This window comes from Thunnus maccoyii, chromosome 23 (assembly GCF_910596095.1).
Source record: "Thunnus maccoyii chromosome 23, fThuMac1.1, whole genome shotgun sequence".
NCBI lineage: Eukaryota > Metazoa > Chordata > Actinopteri > Scombriformes > Scombridae > Thunnus > Thunnus maccoyii.
This window is the reverse complement of record NC_056555.1, coordinates 11,956,460-11,970,244: the sequence shown is the minus strand read 5'-3', so window position 1 is coordinate 11,970,244 and position 13,785 is coordinate 11,956,460. Positions and strand designations below refer to the sequence as shown.

Sequence of the window (13,785 nt, the reverse complement as noted above, 5' to 3'; positions counted from 1 at the left end):
GGATCAATAATCTATTTGAGATCATGTGTCAGGTGTGTATCTAGATTGCAGGTTGTTGATTTTATCCCTCTTATCATTTCCTTTAAGTTCACAACAGACATGAGCTCAAAGTTAGAGAAAACTGGCAGCTTTGAAGGTACAACAGAGATAGCATAAGTCAGTTGAATAACATTGGCTCTGATGTCTATGATCTTTCAATGAAAATACATGCTTGGTAGGTGAAGAAGGATTGACGACATGATTGATAGTATTGCATAACATTGTGTAGGGCACAGTATCAGCATCATGGCTTGATTTTTGTGTCCACAGATCTTATGCACATCCCTGGATATGATGACGATACAGAATGGAGACTGCAGGCCATATGCCTGTTGCTATGACTGGAAAATGTTGTTATTTAATGAAGGTAGCAATATTAATATTGGTATTGATTTAATTGGTCTGGTCTCAGCACAAAGCATACAGTATACCAGGCAAATGCCCTTAATATGCAAGGGGTCTATGCTATCTATACTATTGTGAAATAAGGTGGCAATTTGCCTTTTTTTAAAAAAATAAATATGAAGTGGCTGGAATTAACATGTGAATGAACTGCACACTGCTGTGCCTTTTTATGGTGTGTCTTGAGGCGGAAAACATTAGACATGGGCCCTTGTTTGAGTTAAAAAAAAAAAAAAGAAAGAAAGAAACGCACCAGTGCTAGATTTAACTCTTCTTTCTGCTTCATTAAAACAATATAGTACTATTACGCTTGCCAGAATGTTGCAAAGTAATAATGGATTTTGGAAAGAGGAGGTCAAAGCTATTAATAACAGTAAAACTGCTTTACCAACATTACGGGGTTAGTAGCCCAGATGACATTTTAAGGTTAAAGCTGCAGCATTACAGTGACTTGTTCAGTTGTGCACACAGCAAAAAGTTTATTGTTTTATGCTAGTTTCACTAAAATGTCACTAAAAATTCACTAAAAGTGAAGTCTGAATTGTGTAGCAACATTGTGCATGTGAGGTCAGAGGTTGGACACCACAAGTGCCCAGAGACTGGGGTGTTTCAAGAAGCTACGAGATGTCCCTAGCAAAATGTATGGGATTATATTCTTTTAAATTATGACACAAGTTTAATCCCATACAAAATGTATAGTTTGATTTTAATTGTAGCTTCCAAAATATAACTTTATATAATATAACTAACAGCATTAAATGGGGATTCTTGGGACATGTCAATAGACCTTATAACAATGTCTCAGTTCTATTCAAGTGTCCCAAAAGACCCTTTTCAAGGAAGACCTTTTTAACGTCATACTAGGAAAAGCACAGGCGCAATTCATAACATGAGTCATCGCTGAATTCCATTTATGTGGGCAGGTTTCAGGAACCCTCGTGTTGTGCACGCTGGATGGCTTTCTGTGACACCTAAATGGAAAAGAGCCATCGATAATGCTATTAGTAACATCTGTGCTTTTCCTGCTATGACAAGTAATGATGCATTCTGTTAAAAAATAGGTCTTTAAGTCATGACAGTGTGTCAGTGAGTCAGCATGCACAATAGCAAGACTCTAAAACTAAGCAGCTAAATAGGCTCCAGCCAACGTTAATTCATTATATGATTTACACCTGTGATTTTCCTACTGCTGCATGTGTTTAAATTCTACCACACATTGCAGTCATATAAATAGGATGTTGAAGTAAATAAAAAAGTATAGATATGACAAGTGACTTTAATTGAGAAACTAAATTCTCTGAATTCTCCTGATCAATAAGTTTCATTGAGCTCAAGGTTTCCCCAAGACGTTATACAGCAGGCTTCTTTGAGTGTCTTGAGTAGTAAAGCGCATGGCACTACATTGCCCTCTTGCGGCTGAAAACAGAAGCTGCACTTCATGTGCAAAATCAGGCTGAATGGTGGTAGCGCATGGAACCATCTACGTTTCAAGAAACTTGACGTAAACCACAATGTTTCTCTGATAATATTGAAGCAAGTGGTCTTTTGGATACCATTTTTATTCAACAGATGCACCACAGCAGTTATATTGTACAGCTGCATATCTTTACCTCATCTGAATGAAACGTCCACAGGTGCAGATAATCACCACAAATCTAGGAAAAAAAAAAAAAATCCAGGTGGGATTAAGCACTCACTCTCTCACCCACACTCTCACATACTGTAAATGTCCCACTTCATGGCAAATGCATTACTGTCTGGTGTTATAAACCCTGAACAGAACTAAAGAATCTAATGCATAAACGCCAATGATCACATGACACAACAAGCACATTTTCTTTTTAGCTTTATCAGAATGAGAGCAAGAGAGTCATATGAGGGTGAAGATACAGTACAGAGGAAATGATAGATTTAAATTAGGGCAAGGAAATGACCTTGATTAGTTTATGCTGTTGTGTCAAATCAGGTCTGATTCATATTTGCGCATGTGCACACACACACACACACACACACACACACACACACACACACACACACACACACACACACACACACACACACCAGTCCATACACACTTATAATCATTTGTGGTTGAAGGCAATGCTTCCTGTCTTCCTCATATTGTACACAAACCAGCACAGTTATCTATTCTTCAGCTCTCTCTTTCTCTGTCACTCTCATACATGCACAGAATAACTCGACCACAATGTTCTGACAAACCTAAAAATAAAAAGTACTGTTAATAATAATAATCTTTTTTTTTTTTTATCATAAATGCTTCTACACCTTTAAATGCTTTCACTCTTGTTTAACCTTTTATTCCCACCAGATTTGATCACTACAGACCAGTTGAATCCAAACAGTTATAATTCTGTATATTTAACTTTAGATGTTTAAATCTGCAAATATAAAATACATGTATGTGCACACATACAGTACATACAACCACACACAAACAGGGAAATCACCAAAGAGATCAATGAAAAAAAAAATCATTCATTTTTATTGCAAAAACAAAACAAAGGCACATTGAAATTTTGCATGTCACAGAGTGGATGTATATCTCTTGAATGAGACGGTTTGGCAGGTTAAATGCATATGAATCATTGACAAAGCTATAGCTGGTTGGATGATGATTACAAGAGTGCAGAGGCATAACCAGTACACCCCGCATGCTCGTTGCTTCATTTAACTTTGTCCTTGGGTAAAGTTAAATGGATCTACATCAACCCGCTTACATTTTTACAATATCAAAAGGCAACAGACATAAAAGAAAAACACAATCAGGAATTACTTCAACTAACCTTCTACATACTATGTACTGAAAATGAAAAGTAAAACAACAAAAAATACCAACGGAAAATGAAGATGGACTGGTTTGAATGACAACAAAATAATTCATTTAATACCACATGGCGATATTTAATGAGTTTAATTTGGGAAGAGAAGAATAGAGCTTTGGCAGATTGTAGTGTTTAACAGTAATGGAAAATAAGTAAAGAAGTCACTAATACATTCAACATGATGACAAAAAAAAAAAAAAAGATTTTTTTTTTAAATCATGGAAGGATTTAACCTTCAGCTGGTACCTTAATAGAGACTAAACAACTCAAAGCCTGAAACTGGAAGATTTCAAACCTTGGAGGCACTCACATGGCAAGATTTTCCTGAACTAATTAAGTTCCCAACTCTCAATCAAGTATTCTTTAGAAATTTACACACTCACAGTGCTTTGAGTGGCATCATAAAAGCATATTAAGCACCACATGAGAGCAGAATGTACAAACTAAGAACAACTTCAACATCTTTCACTAACTTGTCTGCTTCTTCATCTACATCTCATCCTTGGTGCTAACTGATATATATTTATTTTAATGAGTAAAGAATAATGCCTTCATCAGTGTATACATTTCTGCACTCACACTATTGCAGACAGGAGGAAAATTAAAAAATGTGATTGTTTTAGCCACTAGGTGGCAAACGGTGTAACTGTGAGAGAGTCAATGAATGAATGAATGAATATTTGAGTGCATACACAAACGCTTTTAATCTAAAAACATACAAAACGTGCAATAAGTCCACACATTTAAGACATACGCAATGTATGGCTCAATATTAAGGCCAATATCAAATTTATGCAATATACTGTATGTCAGTAAAATACAGTACAATGAATGTAATTTTCTGATATGATAATAAGGTATAGAGATTCATAGTGCACTACAGACAACATTACCTCTCTGTCACCCTGAAAATCGTGATCACATTTATATACTTATTGCGACAGAAAATTAAATCAACAAAGTACCTTACATTCATCAGCATATAATTAAGCATAACAATTTCAACCAGTATTCTAAAATGGGAACAGGGAAGTGAGAGAACCGCTAGACTTTGTGAGCCATAACGCTGCTATAAAGCTCAAGTTGTGAACACATTTGGTCATTGTCTGCACGCCTATCTGCTTACTAAAGCATAAGAAACCATCTTGGTGTTGTTGTAAGCAGGCACAAATAAAGGTTTTGACATACTAATTGCATTGGTGTTGCTATAGTATACATGGAACAGGTAAAAATAAAACATAAAAGCTAATCTACACATGAAATATAGGTATCATGCCTCCTTCTCCTTGTACTGCCACCCCTGCAGGGTTGCTTTCGCCCTATAGAGAATATTTTTGGGGAAATTTACATGTCTTTCAGAACTGTTCTTAACAGTTAAAGTGTACCATGAATGTGCAGGGCATGATATGGGTTCTAAAATGCCAATTCAACTCTCCTATGACTTGTAGCATTGTAGGACAGCTGCTACTGTGCTGAAAAGGTCCAAATCCAAGACAACAGCTTTTATATTGATCATCTACCAATTTATCCTTCATCTCCTTGTCTTCACAGAGCATTATGTGTGTGTGCATGTGTGTGTGTACCTGTGCTCTAACTGTGTCTGTTTCCGAGTCTGCTTGTGTCTGTCTCCTCTGTGTCTGTGGTTACTTGTGTGTGCATGTGTGTTGCAGTGTGTGTTGTTAGATGGGCGCAGGGACCTGTTGCCTTCCAGGTCCGGGTGGGGAGGAGAATTTCTGAGAGTGCCAGCGGGTCTCCTTGTACACAAACCAGGCATTGCCTGCCCACACAAACATGTTGAGGTAGCCAAACACCTAGAAGAATGAGAACAGGAAAAAAGTATAGTTAAATAATACTAAAAAAAATTTTTTTTGAACTCTTGAAAACAAAAAGAAAATATATCCGACAGTGTGTGGACTCACACTGTGGCCACATTTGTGTTCATTCCAATGAATTTGCTTTGGACTTGTGACACAGGAAATACCGAGTAGAGCACAGCAATAGTGTCTGAGGAAAATGAAAGTTGTTATTGCTCAGTGTCTCATGACTGCGAGTCAGGCTGCTTGATGTTTATGATGCAGTCTGCTAGCATACTATTACATAAACTGGGGTGATGAGACACTGCCAGATGATCAATGACTCTATAATTTCAACTGGTCAAATTCACAGGCTAGAACCAAACAGATGAACTCATCATCAGCATTGGTTTTAAATGGAAATGAATTAATCTTTTTTGTTTCTTCTCACCACTGAGATGTTGAGCGTCCGCATGTTGGCGAACTCCGTGACCTCACAGGTGATGTTACTCCCCTTGCAGAGTGCCAGCGTGGCGCTGATGCCATCGGTGTCCGTGGCATCCTTCACGTTCTGCAGGCCCTTTGCCCAGGCGGATGAACACACCAGCCACAGGAACACCAGGGCCGCTGTGATCATAAAATCCTGGAAATAAGAGTGGATGCGTGAGAAATTTCAGATTTAATACTTCATCCGTTTCAGGATTTGATTTAAATTTAGGTCAATACTCACAAAAATGGGTCCAAAGTCAGAGTCCTTGTAGACGTGCATGTAGCCCAAGTAAACCAACAGAGCCACCATGCTATACAGGAAGCAGATGATGGCAACGCCCACGAAGAACTCCGACGAGGAGGCCGAGTCTCCCACCATGTGTGTCGCCGTGACGGAGTGATTACAAATAGTGGTGTTTCCCTCAATGAGTGGGACCTGGCTTAACCTGACCACAACACAAGGGGGGAAGATTTAAATAATCATTTACTGTTGTGATTTAACGGTCATTCCTTCACACGCTGCCCTAGAATTGATTTATTATCTGTGAAGATGAAATCAATCAGTTAACAGATGACTAGCGACATTTCAAAGCTGAGCCCGACGTGACGGAACGTGCTGGAATTCTCACCTAAATGGGTAGTGAAAGTTGGCGTTGAGAGTTTCGTTCCTGCCATCGCCACAGAAGAGAGATATGATGTTCCTCCCTGAGAACCCGCCACAGCTTCCAAAAGCAAATATGGCTGTGAGCTATTTGGACAGACAAAAGAGGGCAGGAGATAAGGAGATTTGTTAAACAGGAAGGGGTGATTTTATGACGACAGACTGATTGTTAAATGCAAACCATACTTAAGCAAATCATAACTACACAAAGGTACTGGACAGCACAGTTTGAAAGCACAGTATAACTTCACCAGAACTTAACACCCAGAACAAAGACGGCAACTGAAAAGATCTTTTGTTTATAGGAAGGTAACATTTTCAAGGATTTAATAAACCCTGATTAATGAGTGAATCAATGAATTAACTTTTTACTGTCTTAAGATAAAAGCAAATCTATTGAAATAAAATACAATAAAATGAGGCTTGCAGAGTGGCTACTCTAATGCTGCCATTCAGCTATTGAATTTTTTCTTGCAGGGGCAGAAAAGCATCTGATTCAGCGTGTAGGCCATGTGACACTAATACTCTCCTTAAAACCAACACATGCTGAATTCTTTTAGTCAGAGTGGCTGCGACTAAGCTTAACCCTCACGCTGCAGTGGGTGAAACACTGATCATATAATTTGATGGGTATTAACCTCAGTCCGACTCACACCGATATCGATTTCCTGACATTTAAGAGTAGAAAAGAAGATCTGGCAAGAAAATGTGCAACATAGTTTACAGTATTCTGTAGAAATGATTAAAGTTGTCAACAGTTTTCACAGCTTCATATTGCTTCATATCTTCATATCAGTGCAACAGACAGCTGCACTACAGAGCAACACTAGTTCAAAGATACCATCACAGAATTGAGCCAAACACTGAGCAACTGTCTTGCTTAAGTCAGCAGCTATCTTGAACTCTTTTTAACACATTGCCTTGAGAACTCTACTGAAAAGAGTGTCTCTGATCATGTAAAAAGGATGGGTTCAACATTTGCTTCGCTGCCAAGAGTTAGAGGAGAAGATTAACACTGTCTTCATAACTGTTGGTGCAGAGTGTAGCTGGGTCTAGCAGCCAGTTGGCTTAGCTTAGCATAAAGACGGAAAAACTAGCTAGCCTGGCTCTGTCCAAAGGTAAAAAAATCTGCCTATTGACACCTCTAAAGCTCACAAATTAACAGTTTATATCTTGTTTGTTTAATTGTTACAAAAACCGAAGTGTAAAAATGACAAGTTGTGGTTTTACATGGGGTTATGAGCAGGACTATTTCTCTGGAGGCAGTGACTTCCTGGAGTCTTGTTGTCACTGTGAGGTTGCCAGGAAACCAGCGAAAACTCTTGCAACAATGTTTTTTTAAATATATATTTTTGGCCATTTTATGTGTTAATTAGACAGTGACAGTTGAGGGATAACAGGAAATAAAGTCAGGGCAAAGATTCATAGCTGGAATGGAACCACAGATGTTGCGGTTACGTGGCATGTGTCTTAACTAGTAGGCTACCATGACACGATGTGCAACTAAACACTTGAAAATGCTTCAAGGTATTTTTATTATACTGTAGCAGACAGCAGACAGTGGACAAGATCACATAGCATGACAAAGGTTGTGATATTTGATTGAGATCACACATTGAAAGGTGATGACACACACAAAATAATCTCTAAAAAAAAAAAAAAAACACATTTCAACCGGCTTCTTAAATTCTGTTTCATCAGCACAACTGTGTCACACATACTCATAAAATGCTTACAAAGGGGCGGCTCAACTTTTAGCCTTAAGGTTTACACCACAAGACCCACGTGCACACACACACATACTGTACATTTACACACACACACCCACACCTCGAGGCCTCTCTCCAGATGTTTCTCCAGATGTCACTGGCTGCCACTTCCTGTTTTTCTGGCGAGACACCACAGTAAGCTACTTTGCTCGCGCTCTTGTTTCACCGTAACACTTCCATTACGAGGTCATGGAGCCACAGCATGAACAACTGTAACAAGCATGCAGCAACCAAACACACACACAGATTTTAAACTGAGCATAAATAACAGAAAGCACAAACAGTGTCTGACACTAGAGTATTCAGTCATGCTTCCAGTATTAGTCTGTGATAGAAGTTAGAGGTATGTGTGGATAGCTTCTGATAAGGACCTGTAATCTGACTTTAGCTGTAAAAAAAAAAGACAAATATCCTCATCAATCTGAAATATAACAACCAGAATAATCAGCAGTGTTCCCTCTAGTTCTTACACAGAGGTCATTGAGTCCAGGTCAGTCCGACCAAACCAAAAATCCAGCAGAGCTTGTGTCCATTTTGCCACTAAGTTTCCTTCAGAAACCCAGAAAAACCTGGCTCACCCTCCAAAAAACAGAGAAACAGCTTCATCATCACAATCCAGCATGTTGAGTAAAGGACGCAGCCTCACAGCGTTTGTTACTCCAAAGCCCTTCTTCCTGTTTAAGATAGTATCTCTGGAGGTATGAATGTTTAAACCAAACCACTTCTGTGCCATGTAAACAAGCTTTTTCATTTGGGTCACTCAGAAATGTACAAGCTAGATGGACGTAGTGATCCAGTGTGGAGGTGGCGAACCATTCAGCCATAACTCAGAAATAATATCATTAACTTCCATTTCCACAGTAGTGCATTATTTTAACATTATTACAGTTACATTACTTACTAATGAACGTGTTGCTAGGCATGTGTACACCTGCTTCATTTTAAAAATTTTGCAGTGACAAGTTGAGCTTGTTATCTTGGTTACGTTGAAGATTATATTCAAATGTTTGTAACTGAAAGTGAAGTGTACAGATATTAAAAAAAAGTATGAAGTGCAGCAATGAAACAAATGTGCCCATGCATCACTTTTTTATATCTATATTATCATTTGTATCTCAGATATGGCATGATAACCTAATAGTAGCTAATCAGCCTTTAGGTTGTTGTATAGATGTGATGATTATAACTTAGATAATGCAATAAAATATGTTTTTTAAATAATACATTTCCTAAGAATTTTTTATCAGTTGGATAAACCGACTAACAAAAATAAGACAAGTCTAGAATTCATATTTCTAAAAGTGATATTTTGTACCAATAAAAAGTTTATGTTTGCTCAACTATTTATTTGTATCCATCTGTGCTGATGTTTTTAACTCTTGGATGTGCTTGATTATATTTTATATACAGTAGATATTACTACACACTATTGCACTATTGTGTGGGTTGGACCCCTGCATTAGCACATACAGCAGGACATTCCAAGTAGGGCGGCAACTAACAATTATTTTCCTTATCGGTGAATGTGCTGATTATTTCCTCCTCTAATCAATTAATCATTTGTCTGTAAAATGTCAGTAAATATTTTTTAAAAAGATCATAATTTCTCAGTCAAAGGCAATATCTTTAAATGTCTTGTTTCGTCTGACCAACAGTCCAAAGCCCAAAAGTATTCAGTTCACTATCATGTATGACAAAGAAAAGCCCTGAATCTTCACATTTGAGAAGCAGAAACAAGCAAATTTCTGGCATTCGATCGATTCAATCAATTAACGGTTGCAGTACGAGCATTAAATGAGCGGATGTGTGCACACAATTTATCATCTATGCCCTTTTGAATTAGAAAATAAGTTGTGTTAAATAAGTGTTACATAAGGCCAACACAGTTATACACACTCACTCACTCACACAGAGCATTGTCCTGAGTCAGATGACTGGGTGTTTCTGTGGCTCTATAGCTCTGGATGTGTGTGTGTGTGTGTGTGTGTGTGTATTATGAGAAAATAGAACAGCTGAGAGAAACTGTAGCTGAGTTGCATTACCCACACTGGATTCCTCTGACCCAGTTGCTGATTACTGGACTTTCAGTGAGAAACTGTTACATGTTCTCTCATGACAGACGAACTGTGTGTGTGTGTGCGTGTGCGTGTGTGTGTGTGTGTGTGTGTGTCAGCAGACAAAATATATCAACTGTCTACACAGTTATTCAGAGGTAAATTATTGGTGAGAGACGCATTAATCTATAACTGTTTGTTATTTGAAGGGCAGGCCCATGCAACCAGCAAATCCATCTGCAGTGGACACACTTTACCTTTACCCTAACTTTTTGTTCGTCCAACCAAATTCAATCTATGAATATTAAAGCTCTAAATTCACAATGTTCAAGGTAGTAAACAGATGCAGACAGACAAGTCAAGATAAATGAAAATATTTTTGAGAAAATCCTAAATTGGTCATAGATAGTTTTGCAGAAAACTGTAAGCTGATATATAAAAGCTTTTATCCTTTGTATGAAAGTGTGATATAAGTTATTTTAATTTTTGGGGTGTTTACTAACAATTTTTCCATCTTTATTTCTCACAAATACCCCCAACACAGATGACTTCAGTGACTTTTCTGAAGGAATGTGATGAAAATCGCTTAGGAAAGGGGAAAAAAGACCAAAAGAAAAGAAGTGGACCTCCCTGTCCTCTGGGTATGACACACACATATACACACACACACACAAACACACACATACACTCACTCACACACACACACACTCATATATATCTAACTTACCCACTCCACCAGTTTAACGAAGCCCAGCGGCTCCTTCAGCGGTGACAAGTTCAGCCGAAATCCGGTCATCATGGTTTTGCTTCAGATCCAAAATCTTTATCCAGTTGTTCTTAACTGTGGATGTTGGTCCAACAGGGAGGAAAAAGGGGGAGGTTTTTTTTTTGACAGAATGACGTGGTTTTACTGCCAACGCTGCAAAAAATGACGACTTTACGTTATTTAAAGTGAGTCTTAGAGTCCAACTTTGCGCCAAATAGATTGAAAACGTCTACTATGAATGTGAAATCACCACACTTAATGAAAATACAGTTTAAGAACTTTTCATAAAAGATGTTAACGGAAAAATAATAAGTGGTAGGTGGATATTTTTTGCAGTGTAGCTTGAAAAACTGAAGCTCTGCTTGGTTGGTGATGCGCGCAGGCGATGTAGCGGATAAAGCGCGGAAAGTGTGCCAAATTTGCGTTTTGCTTTCGGTAAGAAGCGTCATGTAGGTTTAGTTACAGGAAAGGGATGCTAAATGAAAAAGCGTCACCTTATCCAATGGGTTCCACACTATTGCAAGAAAGTTTGTCTTTTCTTTTACTGGACTGGAAAAAAAAAGTTAGTCCAGCTGTCAAATACCAGAAAGACAGCTTAAAATAATACGCAGCTACTATGTAAGCAGTTGATTACCAAATACAATACATGCGCAGAAGGGGATTCGGATCCACATGAAAGTTATAGTGGACTCCAACAAGTCTCGAGTAGGCAAAAGGCATCGGAAGTGTCCTACAGTGAGGTTTCATTGGACCAGGCTGCAGTTACTGCGTGTGTGACGCCTCTTTGCTTGCTGACTGGGTCATATGACTGATTCAGATCACACAGCAGTTTCTCAAAAATCCTTTCAACGCAGAAAAAGGAAAGAGGTTTACCTCAAACACCAGCTGCAGCCATGAACTCACAGTTAAAATTAATAAAGGGTCATTTCACCTCAAAAAGACAAGACTGCTTGACTTGCTACGTGTCTAACATGAGACAGCTTAAAGTTAAATTTATCCATGCACTTATTTTAAAAATTACACTACATTTCTCCATAAGAAAGACAGAAGTTAAATTCATCTTAAAAGATAAACGGGTCACTCTGATAATTTTACACATGAAAATTAGTTTAGTCCTCATGAGGAATGCTATTTAGCCTGATATAGTCAGGATATATCGGTCTGTGCTGGAACAATTTTGAGCATTCTGCTTTTTTTTTTAACCTGTTTTTCGCAAATCCCCCAAACTTTATTGAAGTGCAATATTAAATCCAGATTAACTTCTTAAACAACAGCAGGCTGACTTGTCTGTTGAAAACAAACAGTACATAGAAATGGACTTCAGGGACCGCAAAAGTGTTGACTGTGTGAATGCAACACAGAAATATGGTTACAATAAAACAAAAACAACAAAGATTGTTTTGATTAAATCATAACTACCTGCATTTTCTTAATAGGGTTTCTACATGTTTTCAGATATGTCTTTTAAAGTAATGAGTAAAAACTGGCAAAATGTTGGTAATGCTTCATTTTATGGGTCTGTAATTTTTTAATCAACTCTGTAATTTGGTACTAATCAGGACAAAAATATTGACAGTGTTCAATTAGTACACTTTCATTTAAATTTACTGCTAGTTTAACCTGGAGAGTCTCTTAGGCAGTGAAGCTGAACATGTAAAAATGTGAAGTGAGCATACGCTTCAACAAATATATGAATAATAATTGTGAATTCTAAATTCATATTTAACTGAAGTAGATACTTAAAAGAATTTCCTATTTTTCCTATAACTTGCACCAAATTACATAGTTACCTCTCTAAACTTCCTATGAAATTATTAGGCAATTACAGTCCCATAAAATAACATGTTACCTAAATGTTATTTGGATTTTACTTTGCCATTTTGGTACATGTGTATAGTTTATACATGTTGTCAAAAACACTGGAAAAGGTCAGAAAAGGTCAATACAGAACAAGAGAAATGACATTTTAAAATCAAATACACCAGCGTAAGGAAAAATGAATCAAACATTTCAAACTGACAGGGTGGCATCTTTAATTGATGTATTGTTGACAATATAGCAAGTTAGGTTAGTTAAAATATCAGTTGTGTTGGGAGAGAATTTGGGACAACCAACATATACATACAAGTAAAACAACAACAACATAAAGAAAAAAAAGTATTCACAAACACGTTTTCATCCATCACACACACACACACGAGGCATTCACACATGACAACACACACACACACACACACACACAAACAGAAGCTAAAGGCTTGACAGTCAAAAAAAAACAAAACGAAAAAAAAAACATTCATACTGCCAATTCAGTCAAGCAGTTTTGGATATTCTTCTGTTGGTACAAAAATGGTCGTTTTGACAAAAATAATAATAATATTATCTAGTGTGGTCATCTCCCTAACCTGCCCTCTCTGCTTTCGGTCAAACTAGTCGCTGTATGTACAAGTGAGAAGGCAGTATGGCCGCATTGTTCGCAAGTAAGGATATTTACTGCAATATTTCTGGCATTTATTTTTCTCCTTTGTCATACAAAATAATATTTCTCTGAGGTAAGAACAGAGACAGTATCAAAATAGTAAAATCAAAATTTTTACTAAAATGCACCCCATAATTGGAAAAAGAAAAAGCCAAACTGTGTCTAGAACAATTGGATAACAAATGATTTTGACAGGTACAGTAACATTAGTGACAGTTGCAAAAACAGAAAAGGGGGGGGGGAAAATTACAATAGCGTGACATTTGTTTCCGTACGTGACTGGCTGTGAGGTTTATCAGCTTGTCAGTGTCCAAGGTGGATGGTCTGAGCCAGAGGCAGGGGATGGGAGTCAGTGACATCACAGGTTGTGGTAGCACTGGGGAAACTCCAGCTGACAACGTGTTATGCTGTTGATGTAAAGCAGCACAATGTCTGAAAATATTGCGCAGCCAGAAAACAAATTATTAGCTGGAGTTTTAAACGTTTTTAA

At 37.7% G+C, this 13,785-nt stretch overlaps 1 protein-coding gene across 4 annotated transcripts; it reads right to left on the bottom strand.

Annotated features, from left to right (window-relative positions):
* Window positions 1-2,923: 2,923 nt before the first annotated feature.
* Window positions 2,924-11,568, bottom strand: sypl1 (synaptophysin-like 1). Of its 4 annotated transcripts, none has more exons than XM_042402489.1 (6): window positions 11,311-11,568; window positions 10,778-10,891; window positions 6,196-6,314; window positions 5,808-6,012; window positions 5,529-5,720; window positions 2,924-5,095 (listed from the first exon to the last, which is right to left on the bottom strand). In XM_042402489.1, exons 2-6 carry the CDS (start codon window positions 10,847-10,849, stop codon window positions 4,964-4,966), a joined length of 720 nt encoding a protein of 239 aa, XP_042258423.1. In that variant the 5' UTR covers window positions 10,850-10,891; window positions 11,311-11,568; the 3' UTR covers window positions 2,924-4,963. The 4 variants fall into 4 exon arrangements, with proteins under 4 accessions (XP_042258423.1, XP_042258424.1, XP_042258422.1 ...); XM_042402490.1 differs by having other exon boundaries at window positions 11,451-11,568; XM_042402488.1 differs by having other exon boundaries at window positions 10,778-10,969; window positions 11,311-11,567.
* Between the last annotated feature and the right edge of the window lie 2,217 nt (window positions 11,569-13,785).

Excerpts from the sequence above, each read along its gene's own strand:
- sypl1 (XM_042402489.1), bottom strand. The coding sequence starts at position 10,849 with ATGATGACCGGATTTCGGCTGAACTTGTCACCGCTGAAGGAGCCGCTG. Across the intron at positions 6,315-10,777 it reads TCGTTAAACTGGTGGAGTGG|CTCACAGCCATATTTGCTTT; the intron begins GTAAGTTAGATA and ends CTGTCCAAATAG. Across the intron at positions 5,721-5,807 it reads CTGACTTTGGACCCATTTTT|GATTTTATGATCACAGCGGC; the intron begins GTGAGTATTGAC and ends TCTTATTTCCAG.